The following is a 22,360-nucleotide window of genomic DNA, read 5'->3' on the forward strand; positions in this document are numbered from 1 at the left end:
TACCGTACGAGGGTGAGGGAGGGGCTGAGAGGAGAGAAATCAATCCGCAAACTCACTAATGCATTGGAATTGGTAGTGCAGTCTATAAAGAGGGAAACAGCAAACGGGGCGGGGGTGTGTGTGTGAGACAGACCAGTCCCCTGTGTCATGTGCCCTCCCACTGCTTGGCTCCTCAATTTCATTCATCCCCCAAGTCTAGAGGGAATGAATCACGTCTGGCCAAGCTCTTCTCACAGTAACCCAGGAGCAAACCTAGAACTCCTGCGTGCCTGCGCTCGGGCACTGCAGATTTACACTGGCGTGTCTGAGTGCAGGGGTTGCTCCTCCAAGGGAAACTGGGAATTCCATTTAACTGGTCCAGTGGGGAGGGTGCTGACTTGGGAGTCCTGGGTGCATTTCCCTGCTCTATCACTTGTGTGACCTTGGACAAATCACTTAGCCTCTCTGGGCATCAGTTCCCTTCGGTGGAGTGCCTATACAAGGACTGCCTGACCCACACGGGTGCTGTGAGGACAAATACACTAAAGACTAGTGAGGCGCACAGATACTCCCGTAATGGGGCCCAGAAAAGTACCATAGAGAGAAACCAATGGGTTGAGACTGATAATCTGCTTGGCGGGCAGGCCCCTCTCCACCATTCCCTGTCTATAAGGCGTGGAGGTGATCATGACTGCAAGGTTGCGTGAGCAGAGTACCAGCATCAGTGTAACTTCACCTTTAAAAATGGCACTGCTGAGTGGCTCCAAGCAAAAGATGTGATTTCTCTTTCATTTAACTCTCCATCAGGCAATCACGGCTCAAGATGACCTGCTTCCTAATCCCCTGTCCCTTCCCTGCAGGGTGTTCCTTTCTGTTCCGGCCCTGTCACTTGAAGCCCAGGGCATGACCAAAGAGACAGCCTGTGTCAGATGTCCTGCGTCGGTTCTGACCTGGTGCTTCACACTTTGTCTCTTACCCATTGAATACCTTCAGAAACACAGAAGGTTGAAACAAAGGTTAGAGCAACTAGAGATGTGCTAGGTCTGAAATGACTGCAAGTAGGAAGGAAGCTGCTGAGCCTATAACAAGGCTTGAAAGTGAGGGGAGGAGCAGCCCAGGAGACATGCTATGGGGATGGGTGGCTCATTTCACTGCAGTTTGATTTCACTGGGCAGAATTTCATTAATGGTTCTCCCCCTTCCCAATATGTTACATTCCCAGCTGCTGCCACGTCACTGAGACATGCTGTGTTAGGCTTGTGTCAGTGACCTGTCTGAATCAGCCCAGGTTTCTGATAGGCTTGACCTAAGCAAGTGTCCATACAGGCCTGGAAATCCAGGGGCCGCAGCAGCTTGGTCCCATGGGTCATGGAACAGAGTTGCCACCTGCAGCAATGTGATGTAAAAGCTGCAGATCAGTTGCCCTTCTGCTGTCTGAATAGAAACATGGCAGATAAACCACTCTGTTGTATTTAGGGTCGCCAGCGCTGTAGGGCAGGGTTAGGAGCCAACCACTCTCTTAGCATTGTCTTAAGTGGGGGAAAGGAGAGCATTTCCCTGGTACCCTGCATGTGTGTGTATGGCAGTTGTGTGAGCCTATGCCAATATTTTAACCCCTTTGCAAAAACTGGAAAAGCTGGGATTGGCATCAATTGATGTGGGGGAAGATGAAGGGTCAGAATAACGCTCTCTCTCTTTAAATTCCCCCTCTCTTTATGGGAGAAGAGTGGGAGCAGCTGGCCAGTCACTCTTCGCTCCCCACCTGTTCTGGGACTGCCACCTGGCTTGCTATGAGGCAAGGGAAAGGGTCAAGTTAAAAGTCAGCTGAAGCAGGAATCCTGTAGGGAACAACCCTGCATGGCTGGGAGGAGATGGACTAATGATATGCTAGTCTAGTTCTTTTTCTAACCTCTGAGCAGTGGAACAAGGAAGGGATCCCCTCCCTCCCCGGTGCTTGGGATATGGCAAATCTCTCCCAAAATGATACAGCTATGAGATATCTGTCCCCTGCTTAGTCCAGGATTGTGTACTGACATAACATGGCGTTCCACAGGATCTGCATCCGACACTCATCAAGTACGCTGGATACTCCCTGCCTGTTGGTGCTGTACCACCCAGAGAGTTGGCAATCCTAAATTAGGTGCGTCTTTAACATCAGTTTGGCCAACTTTCTACTGATTGCTTCTTGCCACTGCACGTTTAGCTCCCATCTCACTGCTCCGACTGCACCAAGGACCTGCTGGTCCCCGCAGGGGTGAATAGAGACAGCTCAGTTCCAAGTAAAGTCCACTGTGCTCCAGACTTTATAATGCGACGCAAAACACTAAACACGACTCTCCTTACATAAAACCCACCCAACCAAAAATGACAAACATTAAATAGTCAAACATGTCAGTCTGAGAAGCATCTTAAATATGGAGAGAGACACTGTAGTGTAGCAAGACCCCTGGACCCGCAGAAATTGTGACTGGCAGGAGGAAAGTGCATATATTGGAGCAGATAACTTTGTAATGACTGCAGATTAAAATAGGGGTTAAAAAAATATACCAGGGATGGGCCCAAACTGCAGCACTGGGTTCCCTTTTGGGGTTTTGGAGACTCCATCATTTGGGGTCTTTGGAAAAGGGGTTTAGTCTGGACCCACCCCCAACACTAAAAACAAACAAATAGTAACAATATAAAATAAAAACCCTAGAGGAATCGGTTCCCTTCAGGACAAATTATGGCTACAAAACTGATGGCAACAGATGGGTTAAAACATTTGTTGTCCCCAGAAGTCTGATGGATCCGGGTGGCGAGTTCAGAAGCAAAGAGAAAGAGAGAGAGAGAGGGTGTGAACCTTAACCCCTGGCAGGTTTTGGCCACATAATTTCTTCTGGCAACTGTAAGGTGGTAGGTGTACTTTGGCCATGGAGCTGCCACCATTGTATCCATTGGCTGGTGGGGAATTCAAACAAGCAGACTCCTTTCTTTGAAAAGGGTTTTCTCTTCTTGGTGTTACTGAGGCTACCCAGCTGGACTCAGGTTGGGGGAGGCTCACCTGGTCAGCACTGTCTCCCCTTATCCGAGTGGGTGTCTCACTCGGACACAAGGCAGCGAGTCACTGCATGCTCGCAGCAGGAGGTGAAATCAAAAAGTTTTCCAGCCCAGCGGACCGGAAGGCAAATCAAACTGTTCATGTCAAGCCCACAAGGGGCTGGAAGTAGCCAGACAGTGTTCAGCACCAGCACACCTTTGCCAGACTTCCCCTAGCCCCAGATTCACAAGGTCAGATTTGTACAGCTAAATTTTGCTTAGGGCTGGTGTGCGGGCGGGAGCTAATGGGTTCTTTAAATCACAGGTTCTATTTCAAGTAGTAGCATGGGACACCATAAAAAGAGAAATCTGCCCTGGCAGATAAAGGCTCTGACCAGAGAGGGGATCTATTAAATCCACCCAGATTGAGAGGTTTTAGAAATCTGGGACAAAAGCACAACACTATTTGATAAAAGCAATATCCCTTCCACGGAAGTTGATAAGAAAAGTATCCCTTCACCTGGCTGAAGTTGTGGTGGCTTTTGCCCTACAGAGCACCTAAGAAACCGAGGAAAGGTGGGCTACCCCCGAGGGTCTATGTTTTCTTGTTTCCCTGTGGTTTGGGGCATTTCTTGAGTCATGGCCACTGAACATGGATCTCGCACTATGATCAAGAGGATGCGTGTGTAGGAAAAGAGTTGCCATTCACAGAATGATTCCTGAGGAGGATGGGATATGAGAAATCTGACTATACTTGCAGGAAATAGAGAAATGCCCCTGGCCACGGTTTTCAGTATTGCAGTAGCACTTGGCTGGCTACCACTAACAGTGCTACATTTAGCTTTCACATTTTATTAAAAACATAACCCCCCTGCCACAGGTACCTGTTCCTCTTGATTTAACTTTACAAATATGTCACCGTTAATGAGAGCTGATTGGAAAACTCACCAAAATTGTCAATGCTTTTCGGTGGACAGTTTTAGACGGCTCTATAAACTGGCCGACAAACCTCCACAAAAAACGTCATTGAAAATTTGAACATTTCCAACCGTCTCTGTTAATAAGAGCACAGCCACCGTGCGTGTGAGAGGGACAGGGAAGTGGATGAGCTAGAAGGAGCTGCGTGTGCGGAGGAAAAGGGTGCTAAGCAATTTGATGCTATTCAAAAGGCAGAAAATGCTGGTTTCCAAGCTGAAGACATTGTCATAACCTTCCTGTTTTGGGAAGTTTTCATGGTTTCCTTGTTTTCCACCTGGTTTAACTCTTCGAATAATGAGTGGAAGCTCAGAGTGCTACAGGTCACAGCCCTGCCAATGGGGTAGAGGAGGGGTTTGATGCAAGACAAGGGGTCTCCAGCATTTCCATTTTGCATTCCACTTTCTAAGAGAAAGTCCCTGTCTTAGACCCACTTCCCATCCGACAGCCTGATCCTTCCTCCTCTGCTTGGGTCCCAAAATGTACCAGCCTGCAAGGCTCCATGGATCCTGTCAGCATGAGAACGGTTACTCCTGGCAAACACAAATGCTGCTTGTTGTTTAAAAATTGGTTTCCCCCCCATGTATTTGTACAGTCAAAAAGACTTAAGTGGCAGGACCATAAATCCTATACAGCTCTTAGATGACTTCACAACCTCTCTCTCTCTCTCGATGTCCCTGGACCGCCTGGGCTTGTGTTTATGCAGCCTGGTTACTCACCTAGGGCAAGAGACTGCAATTCACGTGAGGGACCCAGACGGCACGGAAAGGGGAACTCGTATGAACAAAGTAACATCAACTTCATATCACCGCTTCCCAAAGATAAAACAAAGTTTCGGGAGCCAGCTGGGCTGAGAGATTTTCCCAGCAGGTGAGATAGGTTCTGTGGCACTAGGGGATCAATGAATAGCCATTGTTCCTATACTGGCCCTGGCTAGTGAATTAAGAGATCTTATTTGTTCCCTTTCAATGAGTGATATGGAGACTATCTAGGCTTAGAGTCCACACAGAGGAAGATAACGCTGGAATGTGCTGCTGCTGCCACAGCAGAGTCATTATCAGAGCATCCCTGATTCCTGGTAGGCCCTTAGGAACCCAGAAAGAGGGTCAGCCTATGACACCTCCTTGGGGGTGGAGGAAAAGAGCGCTAATACCTATACCACTGTGCTTGTGGTGCCGCATTCCTCTCAGAAAGGCTGGAGAGGACAAGAGGGGAAGAACGTGACTGGATTCTGCATGGCTCATTTCTCCTCTGCAGCTGTAATAGCTCTGTTGTGCTTGAGAGAGAATCCAGTCAGTATGATCCTGTTTTCTAGTGACTGTGGCCTGGCCTATCAGCTTCCCGACACCCCACCAGGGAGCTGCAAGGAATCTGTCTGTCCAGCCCAGCCACGTACGGCAGTTGTACCACAGCGTGGTAGATACGCAGAATATCAAAAAGGCAGCTTCGGTCCAGATGGACACTGCAATTCAGAGCCACCTGTTGCACCGGGGTGCAGGAAAGAGGCTGGGATATCAAAACAAATGGAGTGAACGGCAGCGTTTCCTCTGGAGACCCACTGGAGCCCTGCCCCTTGGTCTGGGAGCACTGCAGACGTCACTGTGGGGAGAAGAGGTTTGTCTGTGAGGAGAACCCGCCTCGTCTCAGTAGCTTGATCAATGGGGTGGAGTGTGGCAGTGAGGCTGGGGGAGGGGAAAGGTGCCTCTATGGTCCACGTTGTGCTGGGAGGTGAGATGGAGGGTGGGATAAAGAAGCACCCATCCAGGTTCTCCACCAAGTCTGGCTGCCCCCCAGATGGTCTCACTGGTAGGGTGTGGGGTAGCATCAGCCCTGCCCCTTCTACAGAAAACTCTCTTCCATGTCGTGGTGCCCTGGGCTTGGCTCCTGGCAGCCCGACTTTGGTTCAGGTTCCTCCTGTTCCCCTTCCTGCTGTAGGTCCAGGGGGCTGTCACAGGATATTGTGGACGCTGTGTTCACTTCGTTCAGAGTAGAACTAAAGGGGGAGGAGAGAAAGGAGAGAAATAAATGTGCTGTCTGTAAGTGCTGATGTCCCAAGCAAGGGCCCCACTTGCTAGGGGAGACATGGCTGGCTCTCTTGTGGCACGAGGAGTTACTACCTATGCCCCACAGTGGCCCAGTGCCATCCTCCATCTTAGGCTCCAACTCCCACAGAACGATTGACAAAATGGAACTTAAATTCACCCCCATCATGTGCACACGGTGCAGCCATCAACGCCCCCCCGGGCTGTGCACACCTGGAACGCTACCTGCTGTGTATACATAACAATGTGCTGTCCAGCCTCTCCCTGGGCCCCCAGCCCAGCATGGCGTGAGGACCTTGAATGCCAGCGGGCAGTGCAGATAGAACTGGGCAGCTGTGAAGGGAAAGGCCAGGCTGTGGGTAGATTTAAGGATCCTGAGAGTGAAGGGAGCTGATCCTGGAGCTGCTTTACCTGTTCCGCCTCCCCCAGCCCTGACCCCCTTCTACCTGACCACACCCTCCTGCTTCCACTTTTGTTGTGTGAAACATTTGTTGTTTAGGTCTCAGGACAATCAGTGGTGACAGAGATCAGATTCGGGGGAAGCATGAAGAGGCCTGTGTTTGCTACCTGGCCCGGCTGACTGAAGCCTCCTGAGGGGCGTCGTCGATTCCGTCGGGCTTGGGGTCAGGAAGGGGGATGATGTAATCGTTGTCCCCTCCATCCTGCTGCACGGCTGTATAGAGGACACTTCCGGTGCCGGAGCTGTGGGTGAGCCCGGCGTTGCTGACCCCGGGGATTCTGGGCCTTGTGCGCAGAACAGCAGGGTGGTCGCTCTTCAGGAACTCTTCCTCGACCTGTTGGTACCTCTGCTCCCGCGGGGCAGGTTACAAAAGAAATGAGGTAGGTGAGAGGAGGTTGCGCTAACCACAGTCAAGCCAGCATCCTCAGGCATATAAAGAGAAACTACAGGGTCTGGGCTCTGTTCCCACAGGAAGCACCACACGGTGCACAGCTACAGTGCCCTCCACTGCAGGATCGCTCGGTGCTTCCCAGACAAGAATTAATGAAGCCCTCAGGGCAGCCCTGGGAGAGAGGAGGCTGATTTCCAAGCATCCACTGAGCGGCTCCATTTCTGGGTGAGCCACCTGAGCTATCGGGGTAATACTGCTGTTCTCCATTGTGCTCTATGTCTGTGTGAGTGCGAGGAGAACCAGGCCTTTTGTGTCCAAAATCTGAGGCACGCCCGTGGATGGCTGGACAATTGGGGAAGCACGTGGAATGTAGTGACCCGAGAACACTGGGTAAGAGCCAGGAACAGAACTCAGATCTCCTGAGCCCCAATCCTGGGTGTCAACAACTAGACAATGCTCACACCTGACACTTGTCCCTCTTCTTTTGTGTATCCAGGCCACTCTGGGTATTACCAATATGCCTAGCCATGCTGGGAAATGTCACTTTACAAAAGGCTGCTGATTTTTTTCCTACGGCAAATTGATCTTTATAGCAAATTGCTGGAAACAGTGTCACTTTTCATTTTTTTCTCTAAATTGACCAGCAAATTTATTTCAGGCCTTATGAATTAAACTGTTAACATTTCATTTTCACCACTGACTCCGAAAGAGCCCGAAGCGCTTTACCAAATCTCATACAAACTATACACCAAAGTCCAGCCACCTCTGAGAAATGGCAAATGTTTAACTGCACACAGCATTTAGGGCAGGAAGTGCAGAAGAGTTCTGTGTCCAGTTTGAACTGCAAGAAGGATTTACATCGCCCGAATGTAATTGCTTGAGTTGGCATATGCCCTGGAAAACATAGGTGCCGACTTCCCCTCTTTCCCTGTGTGCTCAACCCCCATCTCCCCTGCCCCCGCCTCCACTCCACCCCTTCCATGGGGCCCTGCCCCCATTTCAACCCCTTCCCCAAGGTCCCCGGCCCAAGGCTGCCCCCATTCCAACTCCTTCCCCAAATCTCCACCCTGCCTCTTCTCCACATCCTCCCCTGAGCAAGCCATGTTCCTGCTCTTCGCTCAGAGTGTGCTAACGCTGCTAAATAGCTGTTTGGTGGCGGCCAGGAGGGAAGTGCTAGGAGATAGGGAGAGGAGCGTGGACGTGGCATGCTCAGGGGAAGAGGGGAGCTTGGCTGCCAGTGAGTTTTTCCCTGTGGGTGCTCCAGCCCCAGAGCACCCACAGAGTCGACGCCTATGCTGGAGAATGGGATTAACACCCCTTTCCCTCCCCAAAATACCTAGGGATCTTATAGATCAGAATTTGTCAGAGCCTCAGTTCTCCAGCTCATCTGAAAGATGTATCATCAAGTATCAGATATGTTTGGCTGTAAAATGGGGCTCATTTCTCATACAGACTCTGTATATTTCAAGGATAGGTTATATTTAATTTAGACAAAGGAAGAAATGCCTGTGGTATATCTAACTAAGGTGCTTACATGTCCCACATTACTATAGCATCAGAACACCTCATAATCTTTAATGTATTTATCCTCACCCCTATGAAATAGGGCGGTGCTATTCTTCCCATTTTATAGATGGGGAACTGCGGCACAGAGAAACTCATTGCCCAAGGTCACACAAGAAGTCTGACAGAGCAGGGACTTGAACCCGTCTCCCAAGCCCCAGGCTAGTACGCTAACCACTGGAGCCTCCTTCCTCTATAGTAGTCTCCTCCCCACATTCCCAACAAAGCATTCCTAGGACATACCTTCTTGTATCCATCTGCCAGGAGGTTCCCCATAAGTACCACCAGCTGAGAGAAGGAAGGTCTTATCTCAAACTTCTCTTCCCAACATTTCTGCATGATGTCATAACTGAAGAGATTTGGGGCGGGGGGGACAAGGACACCGCAGAGAATTAGATGGCGGAAGGGGTGATGGAGCCAGTTTGAGGAGATGTGGCTAGTGCAAATGTGCACGGTGAACACTTACATCTCGTTGGAAGCATGGGTGGGTTTAGACATTCGATAGCCACATTTGATGGCATTGTAGAACTGCTCATTCATGGGTAGTTCAGGGTATGGAGTCCCACCTAGGAGGAGAAAGAAGAGCTAGAAACCAAGCTAACGGGAGGCTCCACCACACTGTCAGTGTTGTTGTTATGACACCAGCAACACCCTCCTTCCCGTCTGTTCACCATTCCTACTCCACCTTCATTTCCAGTCCTGTGTGAGTCAGTGTGTGATAGGACAAGGCTCTGTCACAGAGGACCACTCCTGGCATGGGTAGGACGCGACTCAGGGATGGGTATCTTTCTCCCACGGTGGGACTGGAGGGAGATTCAGGGACAAGTCCTGTGGGACCTGTGTGGTCCTGGAAGGTAGGTTGTGTTCTATTGAAGGAAGGTGATTCTCAGGGAACTTACCCAGAGTGAATATCTCCCAGAGGAGGATCCCAAAAGACCACACATCACTCAAGGTTGTGTAGAGGTTGTTGAAGATGCTCTCAGGTGCCATCCATTTCAAAGGCAGGAAGGTCTGTGAGGATGAGACAAAGCAGGAATGGGTTAGGCCCATGAGTCAGCCAAGCCCCTGGGGACAGCTCACTTCTGCACCAATAAGCAGGGAAGTTGGACACCTTCCCCTTGACTCTCCAGGGAGCCCAGTTTACAAAGGCTGAGGAGAGCTCCTTGGAGCAACTCTCAAGCACTTTGCATCAACTGTTTCCCTTAGGGCCTTGAGTCCCATTTCCCAGAGCAGGGTGTTACACTGACCCTTGTCAGATGGGACATGGAGAACTGCAGTCCCCTTCACAGTTCCACTCAGCACTGACACTTGCTGTCCCCCTGCTGATGTCTCTCCCCCACTCACACCATCATGGAGAGGTTCTGGCCCAGCAAAGCCACCTCCCTTCCAGGGCTGAGTTCTCCTGCTGTGCCACTACACCAGCCTGGCCAAATGGCTATTGGCTTTCTGAGACAGACCTGCAGCTGCTGAAAGGAGCCAAAATGGCAGCCTGGGGATAGAAGGCCCCAGTGTCCCGCAGCGCAGCTGCAACACGAGCGTCCCTCACGTTTGCTCTCCAGTGCACCTCAGCTCTGACCAGGAAAAGCTGCCTTCTCAGGTCAGGCTCCAGCTCAGTTTCTACATCCATTCTCATTTCAGCCAACAAGCCTGATTGCTGCAATGGAGGCTTTTGCGACATGGACACCCAGCCTTCAACAGAGTCTACTGACTCAGCTGACCCCAGACCACTGAAATGCAGTCACAGGGTGACTCTCCACCCATCCCAGTCTAAGCTGGATGTTTGAAACCTGGCAAATGTGCATCACTATGAATTAGGGTGACCAGATGTCCCGAATTGATAGGGACAGTCCCAATTTTTGGATCTTTTTCTTATATAGGCTCCTGTTACCCACCATCCTCTGTCCCGATTTTTCACACTTGCTGTCTGGTCACCCTACTATGAATAGATCTGACGGAACAGGACCTGACTGGAGATTTCTAAGAAGCCAGGAAGAGGGGACCAAGATAGAGATCCTACTCCTCTTCTCTCTGTGTTTCCTGTCTTTGGCCCAATCCGGCCCTGCTTGTGCTGCACTGAAATTCGCCTGGCTCTGTCAGCTTGCGTGCAGCTTCAGCTGCGTGGTGCCCTGTGCTGGATGTGGATTTCCTTGCGCAACTGGTATCAAAAATAATCCCCAGGAAGGATTGCGAAGGGGCCTGGTTTCATTTCCTATTTTATCAGGAACAGCAGTGGCAGCAAAGCTAGATTGGAAAGCCCCAGCCCTGCTGTGGAGGGGGAAAGGATGGGGCCTTGCCCCCTGCCCATGAACTGAGTGGGTGGCCAAGGCTCCTACGTTACACTGGCTGCTTCTGGCTTCCAAGCAACGAGGGCAGCTCACCTACCCCTGCCGAGCTCTCCACTCCCAGCTTTGCCTGGTTGGCAGTGATTCAGCAAAAGAAGGAGAGTGGAACAGAGGAGCCCTGCCACGGTTCCAGTGTGGTCTGGTGGCTCAACCCCTGCACTAGCACTCAGGACCTAGGTTCTAGCCCCAGCTCTGCCACTCACCTGCTGAGTGACCCTGGGCAAGTCCCTTCTTCTCTCTGTGCCTCAGTTTCCCCATCTGTAAAGTGAGGTAATAACACTGACCTCTTTAGTAAAGCTCTTTGAGAACTGCTGATGTGATGGGGTAGGGATTATTCATCTTCCCCCAGCATTGCCTCATCTATTGGAATTTAAAACAAAGAGAACATCCTGGAGGATGCTCGTTGGAACCTGGGGCCCTTTTTGATCTGAAAGGCCCGAATCTCCTTCCTTGAAAGCACTCACACGTGAGCCTGCAGAAAAGCGCTTCCTCTTTCTGTGTGGTCTAGTGGTTAGAGCAGGGGCCTGGGAGTCGGAAGATCCGGATCCCATCCCCAGCTCTGCAAGTGACTCATGGTGATGCAGTTTTGACTCTCTGAGCCCCAGCCTCTCAATCTGAAGGATGGTTCAGAGCGACTAGCCGCACAGGGATAGGGTGGGGGTGGTCCCGTGTTCTGGGGTCCTTGAACAAAAGGTGCTGTATTCATGGGCGGTTACTAGTGCTGTTTTCTAAGTTCTTGCATAGGACCCTAGAAAGCACATTCATGTGGTTCCATTAGAGGTAAAGCTGGGGTTAAAGTAAGAGGGGTAAAGGGGGGCAGAGGGAAATCTCCCCCTATTCTCCCTCCCAGCTCCCCCTCCTCCGTGGTTGTTGGGGACAGTTCCCCACCTATCTAGTCTAACCACTATGTAACAGCGCAAGGCAAAGCACGCTGAGAAGTGGGATGCAAATGGCACTAATTACCCTTAGCACTTGTTGCCATTTCAGAGGCAGGGGAATATTCAAGGAGCTGACTGAGGAGATATCTGAGCCATAAGCAATTATCTTTGAAAAGTCATGGAAAATGGGAGACATTCCAGAAGACTGGAAAAGGGCAAATATAGTGCCCATATATAATAAGGACAACCTGGGGAATTACAGACCAGTCAGCTTCTGTACCCGGAAAGATAATGGAGCAAATAATTAAGCAATCAATTTGCAAACACCTAGGAGATAATAAGGTGATAACAATCAGCATAGATTTGTCAAGAACAAATTGTGTCAAACCAACCTGATAGCTTTCTTTGACAGGGTAACAAGCCTTGTGGATGGGGGAGGAAGCAGCATATGTGATATATCTTGACGTTAGTAAGGCATGACCTTCTCATAAACAAACGAGGGAAATGCAACCCAGATCAGCTACTATAAAGTGGGTACATAACTGGTTGGAAAATCATTCCCAGAGAGTAGTTATCAGTGGGTCACAGTCATGCTGGAAGGGCATAATGAGTGTTGGTTCTGGGTCTGGTTAAGTTCAATATCTTAAATCAGTGATTTAGATAATGGCATAGAGAGTACACTTATAAAGTTTGTGGATGATACCAAGCTAGGCAGGCTTGCAGGTGCTTTGGAGGATAGGATTAAAATTCAAATGATCTGGACAAACTGGAGAAATGGTTTGAAGTAAATAGGATGACATTCAATAAGGACAAATGCCAAGTGCTCCACTTAGGAAGGAACAATCAGTTGCACACATACAAAACGGGAAACAACTGCCTAGGTAGGAGTACTGCGGAAATGGATCTGAGGGCCATAGTGGATCACAAGCTAAATATGAATCAACTGTTGAAAAAAAGCAAACCTCATTCTGGGATGTATTAGCAGGAGTAAGCAAGACACGAGAAGTAATTCTTCCGCTCTACTCTGCCTGATTAGGCCTCAGCTGGAGTATTGTGTCCAGTTCTGGGAGCCACATTTCAGGAAAGATGTGGACAAACTGGAGAAAGTCCAGAGAAGAGCAACAAATATGATTAAAGGTCTAGAAAACATGACCTCTGAGGGAAGATTGAAAAAATTGGGTTTGTTTAGTTGGAGAAGAGGAGACTGAGAGGGAACATGATAACAGTTTTCAAGTACCTAAAAGATTGTTACAAGCAGGAGGGAGAAAAATTGTTGTTCTTAATCGCTGAGGATAGGACAAAAACAATGGGCTTAAATTGCAACAAGGGCAGTTTAGGTTGGACATGAGGAAAGACTTCCTGTAAGAGTGATTAAGCCCTGGAATAAATTGCCTAGGGAGGTTGTACAATCTCCATCATTGGGGATTTTTAACAAATACCTGTCAGAGCTGGGTGAGTGCAGGGGACTGGACTAGATGATCTCTCGAGGTCCCTTCCAGTTCTATGATTCTATGATTTATTGTCAGGATAATAGACTGTTTGGACTATTTGGGGAGGCAGAGAGGATCAAGGGAGTCAGGTGAGAGTTCTGCTCCCATCCTTGGGAAGAGAATTCCCACCTGGTAGAACAAGGTGTGTGTGTGTGCCTGCTGGAACGGGGCAGGAAGAGAGGGGACCTGGGTCCCTGACTCACACTGCCTTTGGAGATGTAGTTGGAATCCCTCATGATATCTCTGGCCAGGCCAAAGTCACAAATCTTCACCAGCTTCCCCTCGCAGATGAGGACATTTCTTGCTGCCAGGTCTCGGTGCACACACTGTAGGGGAGGAGACAGGGTGCCATTAGATGGGGGACCTGGGCCACAGAACCCCAGCAACAGAAGGTGCCACAAAGGTTGTCATGGTACCAGAGCAACCCCCCCTAGAGATCAGCAAAACGAGCAATGATGCAGACTGGAGATGGACAGTTGGAGTCTAGGAGCAGCAGGATTAGGCCAGCCTGGATTACGTCTTCATGTACCCCGGGCATAGCATGCTCACTGGGTTTGCTCAGGCATTGCACTGGCACCAGCAAAGAAAAAACGTTCCTGCAGTATCAATCCATCACTGAAGCACGGACAGTTGATATTCCTGGCATCTCATTTAATGCAAGCTGCCTGGCCAGGCACGTGAAAGGGACTGGGAGACCCGCCTGTCTCATGGGGGCACCAGAAATGTCACTCTGGGCTTCTCCCTAGGGCTGTCCCCATTGCTGTCACACCCCAGCTATATACTTTTCCTAACAAACAATAGAGCTTTGGTTACACTGACAATTGACCTAAACTCAGCCAGTCGAATTAGCCTTGGAGACCCTGGGAGCTCTCTCCTCATTGGCAGTTCAGCTTTAATACCCACATACGCATCTGTTTCCAGAAGCCTTTAGGCTGTGAGTGTGCTAGTGATGGCTGTTTGTTCTTTGGCACAGCACTGGCCTCTGGTGAGGATGCTTAGGCTGGCTCTGAGGAAAGGAAACCAGACAGCACGCAGACAGTGGCTCTCAGGGGCTGCAGGCTGGGGGTTTGGAAGGCAGTGCTTGGCCTGATTGGAGCCAGACCTATTTTAACATGTAGTATAGCCACACAGGCCCCAGGACAGTGCCAGCAAGTCAAGATGGACAGTGGCTATTTGATGCAAAGGCCTGTTCTCTCCTGAGGGAGGCAGCATTGTCAAAGAGGCAGAGTCGGCTCCTGGTGAAGCCCAACTGAAGGTTTGGCTGGTCAAGAGGGCTTTCGTGTCACACACCAAGAAGGAGCTTTGATTTCTTCCCTTTCAGAGCCGACTCCCGCCAAACCCACCTGGAGACTCGGCACACGTACGTTTTTGGATGCAAGGAACTCCATCCCGTTGGCCACCTGGAAACTAAACCCAACCAGGTCTGTGTAGCTGAGGAGTGGGGACTCGTTTATCAGGGTCACGCGGTCCGTCCTTTCGGGAGCTGGAGGGAGGAAAAAGGCACAACGGCTGTTACTACACAGGTTAAGCTGGGGCTTGCGTCGGTGGGAACAGAAGCTGGTCTGGGGTTTTTCAGGCCTCCACAGAGCCTCAGTGTAGGAGAAACTGTGCCAGCTGTTCTGGCTCAGCAGACCCTGGGGGAATCAGCTCACATCCCAACCAGCTCCTAAAGCGAAGGAAACCAGTCACTCTGTCATGAACACCATCTTCCTCCCTTCTAGAGACTCCCGTTACCTGAGGGGGAATAGCTGTCCAGCTCATAGGGGGTGCCGTAGTTGGAAGACTCAATGTCAGCATACTTGATCTCTCCCTTCATATCAGACATGGGAACGTAGTCCAGGGAGTCATCTTTGCTCATATCCATGTAGCCCCCGTCGCTTTCGACAGAGAAGGAGGTGAGGCTGGAATGGGGAAGCAAAGAAACCATTCAGAACAGATAGTGTAAGAGAAAGGTTGGAGTGGATTTCAGATTCAGAGAAGCGAGGCTTAATTTCAGGGACTGTGGTTACGGAGGGCCAGAATTCCAAACGTAAGGCATGGACAATGGCACACGTATCATTGCTCAGGCCTGAGTTGTGGGTGCAAATTCTGATGCACGAAGCAGGTACTGGCACTTGCATGGCCACATGTGAGCAAATGCCCCTTTTCCACATGCACCTTGGAAATCTGTTGCATATCTGAGGTGTGCACAACTGTATGCACATATCTGCACATGCCTAAGGGCAAAAATCTGACTCTGAATTTCCTTTTCTCTCCACAGGAGAGGAGTCCACCCCAGGTAAGGCTAGGGGGAGTGCTGGTACCTTTGAAAGCACTAGGAATGAATGACTCTGCAGATTGAACTGCCTTCTTCTTTCAGGAGAGGTGGCAGGAGCCACGCTATACTGAGTTTTTAAAATCCACATTCTTTAGTTAACCACTGGGCCACATTTCCTACAAGGCCTGAGCCCAGCCTCTCTAAGCACACCTGCAATTTGTTGCCTGCATTTTTTCCCACGTGAGCTTTTGGACGGGGAGGCAACTCACATTGGTGCAGACGCACGGGGTCCTTAGAGGGAGGCCTGCGGTCTGTATGCAGAAGCATGTGCAAATTTGCCTGCTTATTCTTGCATGCCTGTGTGTAGGTGGGCAGCTCCGCTGAAGCAAAACACCCCTTGCTGTGAGCGCAGTCTTCAAATGGTTAATGCTAAACCAAACTCAAGATTGGCTCTGTGCCTTTAAACTAGTAAACACAAGAGATGACTGCTTAGTTACAGTGTTTAAGTAGAAGCCAAGCCCTTGAGCTGCCCTGCCTCCCCACCCCTAGTATTCTGGGCTGGTACTAAGAACTTCCTCTTCTGTCCCTCTCTCACTCAGCACTGCCCAGTTCAGCCACAGGCAAGCCTTCTTAACTGGCCTGCTGGCTCCCTATTGGTCAGTGTCTCCTCATGGCCCTTCTAGGCCTCGGGAGGACTAAGTCTCATTGGTAGTCTGACCCTGAGCAGGTTTTCCTTAAGCAAAAGAGTCCAGAGACTTTGAAGATCTGGGCCAGACTGTCAGGACCCAAAGCCTCTAGCAGGCAGCAGAGAAGGCCCGACAGACCCCATCACAGTGTGCAAATGAGGTGATGGTGCATATCTAATTATCCATTTGCCTGTGCTACTATGGTAACCCTGTACACAAAACTTGAGGTCTCCTTTTGGGCCTAACTGCCTAAATAGTAACTATCAATTGTAGGGTTGCTAACTTTCTAATCACACAAAACCGAACACTGCAGCCCTGTCCCTTTCCCGAAGCCCCACCCCTTCTCCGAAGCTCCGCCTCTGCTTGCTCCCTTCCCCCTCCCGCCATCATTCACTCTCCCCTACCCTCACTCACTTTCACCAGACTGGGGCAGAGGGTTGGAGTGTGGGAGGGGGGTGATGGCTCTGGCTGGAGGTGCAGCTCTGGGGTGGGACTGGGACTGAGGGTTTTGGGGTGTGGGAGAGGCCTCTGGGCAGGGGGTTGGGGTGCAGGGGGTATGGGCTCTGCGTGGGGCCAGAAATGAGGAGTTCAGGGTATGGCAGAGGGTTCCAGGCTGGGGCAGGGGTTCAGGTGTGTGTGTGGGGGTGAGGACTCCAGCTGGGGTTGCAGGCTCTGGGGTGGGGCCAGGGATAAGGGGTTTGGGGTGCAGGAGGGGACTGGGGTGTTCTGGGGGTGTGGGCTCCACCTTGAGGGGTGGGCGCTGGGATGGGGCTGGGGATGAGGGGTTTGGGGTGCAGGAGGGGGTGCGGGGTCCTGGCGGCACTTACCGTGGCTCCCAGGAAGTGGCTCCCAGGTCCCTGTGGCCCCTAGACAGATGAATGGCCAAGGAGGCTCTGCAGGCACCGCCTCCACAGCTCCTATTAGTTGCAGTTCTCAGCCAATGGGAGCTGCGGAGCGGGCACTCGGGGCAGGGGCAGCGTGCAGAGCTTCCCAGGCCCTGGCCACCCCAGCGCCTAGGGGCCGCAGGGACCTGGCGACTGCTTCCGGGAGCTTCCGGGAGCCGTGCAGAGCTAGGGCAGGCAGGGAGCCTGCCTTATCCCTGGGCCCCTGCTGCGCTGCCGAACAGACTTTTAACGACCCGGTAAATGGTGCTGACCAGAGCCGCCAGGGTCCCTTTTCAACCGGGCATTCCAGTTGAAAACCGGACACCTGGCAACCCTAATCCATTTAGAGAGCACAAATGCAACTGGCATGCAGAAATTCAAGGTTTTGCACCTGCCAAAATTCCCCTGTGAAAAACTGCTGCATGCACAAAATTGCAGCTAGCATTTTCAAGGCCTTAATTTGAAGACTGAGCCCAGATTAACATTCTTTTGTTCAACATTTATTATTGTCTCATCTGACTTGAAATGGAAACTGCAAGAGCTTTCATCAATGTACTGAGTGCCTGTCTCATTTCACTATTGTTTCTGTGTGCTGGGACAAAACCCTGCTTTGTAACATCTATCTGCAATGCCTCTCAGTCAATCCGCACAGAGATTCCCACGCCTCTTAACAGCAGCCGGACAGTAACAGGACTATTTTCCTCTTTTTCAGCTGGGGAAGAAACGCTGTCACAAAGCTGCGCTAAATCTGCCCACTTTGGCACTGAGCGCAACAGGGCCTGTTCCTCAAATGAAGAATTAAGAGGAAAAATTCTAGGGCGGGACCCAGATCCGCAAAGGTATTTAGGTTCCTAACTTCCATTGAAATCAATGTATTGCAGATCTGCTTCATAGGTTAGCCTACCCGTAAGTCACTAGTCTTCCCCGGCGTGAACAACAGAACATAATCTTTAGGGTTTAGTGCCCCAAAAGGACAGGACCCTGCTGTGGCTGGCTGGGATGGCTGCATTCATAAAGGAAATAGAAGGCGGGGCACCAAAACTGGGTGGGCCATGGCTCCTCCACTTTTGAAAGTGGGAGGGGATAATCCTCCCACAGTCTACTGGTAAGGCTGAGCGACATGGGAGGAGGGGCTAGAGAGAAGGGAGCAGAGAGTGGGTCTTGGGGGGGAAGGGGCGGTGCAAAGGTGGGGCCTTCAGGGAAGTCAAAGTGCAAGGATGGGGGCTCAGGGAGAAGGGGCGGGGCCTTGGGGGAAGGGGTGGCATGGGGGCAGGGCCTCAGGGAGAAGGGGAGGCATGGGGGGCGGGGCCATAGTCTTGATCGTCATTGGCCCCCCCCTTCTTTATAGACCTTCTGCTGCTCCTGAGAAGGCTATTTCTTAAAAAAGGCACCTGTACACCTTGTCCTCTTCGGAGGCATTCCCATACACCTGCATCTCTCGCCTTGCTTTCTCGGTGTAGTATTGGAGGAAGGTGTGCTTGTTCCGGAGCAGATAGTCCACGAGGTCTCCATAGCGGCAATACTCTGTTATGATATAGATGGGGCCTGCAGGAAAGGAGAACGCTTGAGTCAGGTGTGGGCTTGGGGCAGCTTTGCTGGCTCAAGGCCAGGACTGTCCTTTTATTACCAACCATAGCTGGGTGGGAAACGCGTTTCCTGTCTTGTGAAAATTTTCAAAATAAGAAAAATTTTCCTGTCCCGAATTAAGATGAAAAGTTGAAATCTTGAAAACTGTCCTGAACTGAAAAACCCCTCAAATGTTTGGTTCTGGGTCAGCTGAAACATTTCATTTCCACTTTGTCCATTTTTTATTGACAAACAATTTTTTGACTATGCTTACCTTAAATTTCAAAACAAGAAGTCACTTTGAAACAGAAAATTGGCATCTTTCATTGTGAAAATGTCAACAATTTCTACACTTTTCTTTTCAGCATTTTCTTTTTAGTTGAAAAATTTGTCCAAACTGACTTCTTCCTGAAAACAGGTTCAGTTTGACAAATCGGCATTTTCCAGTGAAATTCCTGACCAGCTCTACTGCCGACCCCTTTGCAAAGAGGTCACTGCATGGTCTCACAACCGCTTGTAAGGGGGCTCAGGGAGCCCCAGGGAGGGAGGCTCACTGCTTTTCTGGGGATTTGAGACACTCAGATGAATGGAGAGCAGGCAGGACCACTGGCCTTCGAGTCTGGAGCACGGTTGGCTACCTGGGCTCTCCACAAAGCATCGGCCCCTCTCATGGGTCATGCTGCTGGAAGGAAATTGGATGGAGATCATTTTCTTATGCCTGCTGCTGGAGGGGGATGGACACACAGCAGGGAGGAGTGAAGTCTTGCAACTCGTGCAGAATTTTCTCCCTTTCATGCAGCAGGTCCATGTGCACAGATGGGCCACTTAAGCTCAGCCTGGTGACCATGCTAAGGGTGGTGGCCTCTAAGCAGGATGCTAATGTTTGGGGCAGTAGGGGGAGGGGACAGGCACCAGCTGTGATGAAGGGGGATCATGTCCAGGGGAGGGGCAGGGGAGGGAACAGGTACCTCCTTTGGTGCAGGCTCCGAGCAAGTTGACAATGTTTAGGTGAGGCCCCAGGTGGCTCATGATCTTCAGCTCAGACATCAGGGCCTGCTTCTCGCTGCTCCTTGCGGTAGCTGTTAAACGGATGCATCAGTAAGATGAAATAAGAATGCTGAGCTGTGAGAGACGAGAGCACGACCCTGACATATGCACGGCCCCCAAAGAACTGGTGTAACATACACAGCAGTGGGTCAGTGGAAGGAGAAGTGCTCGGAGAACATGGCTGGGAGCCGGGAGCTCCTGAGTGCATAGCCAGGCCCTGATACTGACATAAGCAACTCCCTCTGATTCCTGCTTACCTAGACCTTTGCCTTTTGGAGAGAAGGCAAGAAAGACAGTGGTGCTTTGAAATAAATCCCTGTCACAGAACCCTGCTAGAATCACCTGTGACTGAACAGACCTGTAGCTAGCACCGTCCTGGTCCCCCCATGGGCAGGGCTGGGAGAGGTGAGACAAATGACTGACCCCGCTGGTGTCTATGCAGAGGGAGGGAATGTCTCCTGGCAGGAGGGAAGGACGCAGTGGAGGAGAATGACAGAAGAGGGGTAGAGTGGCAGTCAACGAAGGGGAGAGATGGTGGGAAACTCACATTTGAGCATTTTCACTGCCACTCGCATCGTGGATTGCGAATGGCTCAGGCCATGGGCCGTTGCCTCCACCACTCGGCCAAAGGCTCCAGATCCGAGAGTGCGCCCTGCAGCAAAACACCAGGAAGATGCAGATTTCAGCTGCAAGGGCAACCCTCAAAGGGCCAGACGGGAGGGGCCCACAAGGCAGCTGCTCAGAAAATGTGCGTCCCTTTACTGGAAAGACAAACACCGCACACCCACGGCGATCGCAGCAGGGAATGGCGGTAGCTGGGAGTTATGATGTCTGTGCCAGGCTGATTTCTGCCTGGCTGGGAAGCACGTTAATAAAGAGGAAAAGCCCGAGGCTCCTTTCCCAAACAGAACTGTAGCTATTCCAGATGTGGTCACCAGGGGTAGCACTGTTTGACAATTCCATACCCGCAGAGGTTCGTTCTTAGAGATGCTTTATTCTGCCTGGTTTCCTTCTGACAGTTCAGCAAGCATTTTGACCAGGGCCTGGATGTATCAGCCCTGAGATTTCTAATGGGTCCCCCACTCTCTGTTCCCCCATGCATGTCAGCACCAGGCCTACCAAAAGTTCCTGAGCCCAAGGAAAGTCCTGGATGTTTCTACCCTACCCATATGCCCGCTGCTGTCCGACCCGGTCCTGCTCTCTCAGCCCCACAGGCGGTTGTGAAGGGCTTCGAGCTCCTCAGGTAAAGAGCTGTAGGACAATGGGGAATGCTCACATTGTTATTCCCATAATGGAGGTGGTTCTTCAATGCTGAACGTGGGTTCATGGAGGGTCATATACGTGCTAGTGTGCTCCCCTCCTCTGGGGCTGCCTCCGGTGCCAGGAGCACAGCCAACATCACCCTGATGCTGCCCGAGAGGTTAGGCCTGCAGTGACGAGCTGAATTCCTGTCTCTGATCTGCACGGCAGTGCCCCTGGTCCAGGTGGAGCGGAGAGAGAAGCATGGCCTAGAGGCAGGGCCACCGGGCCTGACAGCCCTGCTGAATGTGCCTCACTTTCCCACCCCAAAGCAGGCAGTAGCCCAGTGAATTCCCCTAAACACTCTAAAGAACACAGGCTCTGGGAGCGATCTGGATGTGCTTCCCATGCTTCATCTCTCAGCGCTAAGAGCGTCGGTGGATTGGTGACACACATCCCATGAAAGCGCATCTGTCGCACGCCTCCTGCACAGCTGGCCCTGGCCACAGGACCACCCTCTGGTATTGGAGGCTTGCACTCCCTCTGTGGGGTCATGGATTTGTGCCCCATTCTTTTACATCCCTTTCACTGAGCATCCCACAGTGATTCCTGCTGAGCACACAGTACCTAGCACTAGCTTGTCCCTGGAGAGCTCCCAGCTGTAGTCGTAGGGGAGCTGCATCGGATCCACATAGATGTACTCGTGTCCATCAGAGCTGACCGACTCAATCACCTTCCAGCGGATTTCATAGCGAGGTTTCTGGAGAGGGGGAAGGGAGGGGAGAAGAGAGAGCTGAGAGAGGGGCTGTGCTGGGAGGTGTCCCCTGCAGACAGTGACCCTGCATCCTCTGCCTCCCGCAGCCCCTGCAGGGAGACATCCCAGCTGTGCAGTCACAGCTGCTCTGGCATGGACACTCCTCACATGTTATGGCCAGAGGGAAGGTCTGCTGCTGCGCGTCACACGAGAGAGCTCACGGTGGCTGCCCAAGCCCAGTGGCACAGACACCGGCTTCCTCCAGGCCCTGGGAGTGCTGAACCCCTGCTCTCTGCCTCAGGCCTCGCCCTCGCCTGACCCCTTCCCCCAAGCTCCCCCCACCTCTACCTCACCTTTTCCCACTCAGATGCCGCCCCCACCCCACCCGTTCTTCCAAGCACCCATCCCTGCCCTGCCTTGTTCCGCCCCCTCCCGCAACCATCCCTGCTCCTCCCTCCTCCCCCCCAACGCCTCCTGCACACCGCTTGATCGCTGCGGGCGGGAGGCACTGGGAAAGAGGGGGAGGAGTTGATCGACAGGGCTGCTGGCGGATGGGAGGCACTGGAGTGAGGGGGGAGCTGGCTGCCTGTGGGTGCTAAGCACCCACTAATTTTTTTCCATGAGTGCCAGCCCTGGAGCACCCACAGAGTTGGTGCCTGTGCCTGGTGGGCTCCAGCCCTGCACCAAGGAGCTAGAAGAGGGGTCTGTTCCCCAGCTGCCCATTACAGCCCGGCCAGGCCCTCTCAATGCATGTAATCAAAGGGAGGAGACCTCCCCACCTCCCAAAGAGGGA

At 51.6% G+C, this 22,360-nt stretch overlaps 1 protein-coding gene across 1 annotated transcript in view; it reads right to left on the minus strand.

Annotated features, from left to right (window-relative positions):
• Positions 1-537: 537 nt before the first annotated feature.
• Positions 538-22,360, minus strand: part of PDGFRB (platelet derived growth factor receptor beta) — a 42,675-nt gene continuing 20,852 nt past the window's right edge. Inside the window, exons 12-23 of the mRNA XM_032772136.2 lie at positions 21,441-21,573; positions 20,122-20,226; positions 19,496-19,606; positions 18,353-18,506; positions 14,869-15,035; positions 14,499-14,617; positions 13,338-13,460; positions 9,324-9,435; positions 8,891-8,990; positions 8,668-8,773; positions 6,578-6,816; positions 538-5,961 (exon numbers count right to left, since the gene is read on the minus strand). Coding sequence (XP_032628027.1) covers positions 5,808-5,961; positions 6,578-6,816; positions 8,668-8,773; positions 8,891-8,990; positions 9,324-9,435; positions 13,338-13,460; positions 14,499-14,617; positions 14,869-15,035; positions 18,353-18,506; positions 19,496-19,606; positions 20,122-20,226; positions 21,441-21,573 — 1,623 coding nt within the window. The 3' untranslated portion in view covers positions 538-5,807. The remainder of the gene's footprint in view (positions 5,962-6,577; positions 6,817-8,667; positions 8,774-8,890; positions 8,991-9,323; positions 9,436-13,337; positions 13,461-14,498; positions 14,618-14,868; positions 15,036-18,352; positions 18,507-19,495; positions 19,607-20,121; positions 20,227-21,440; positions 21,574-22,360) is intronic.

The sequence above is a fragment of the Chelonoidis abingdonii genome, chromosome 7 (genome assembly GCF_003597395.2).
Source record: "Chelonoidis abingdonii isolate Lonesome George chromosome 7, CheloAbing_2.0, whole genome shotgun sequence".
Lineage (NCBI taxonomy): Eukaryota > Metazoa > Chordata > Testudines > Testudinidae > Chelonoidis > Chelonoidis abingdonii.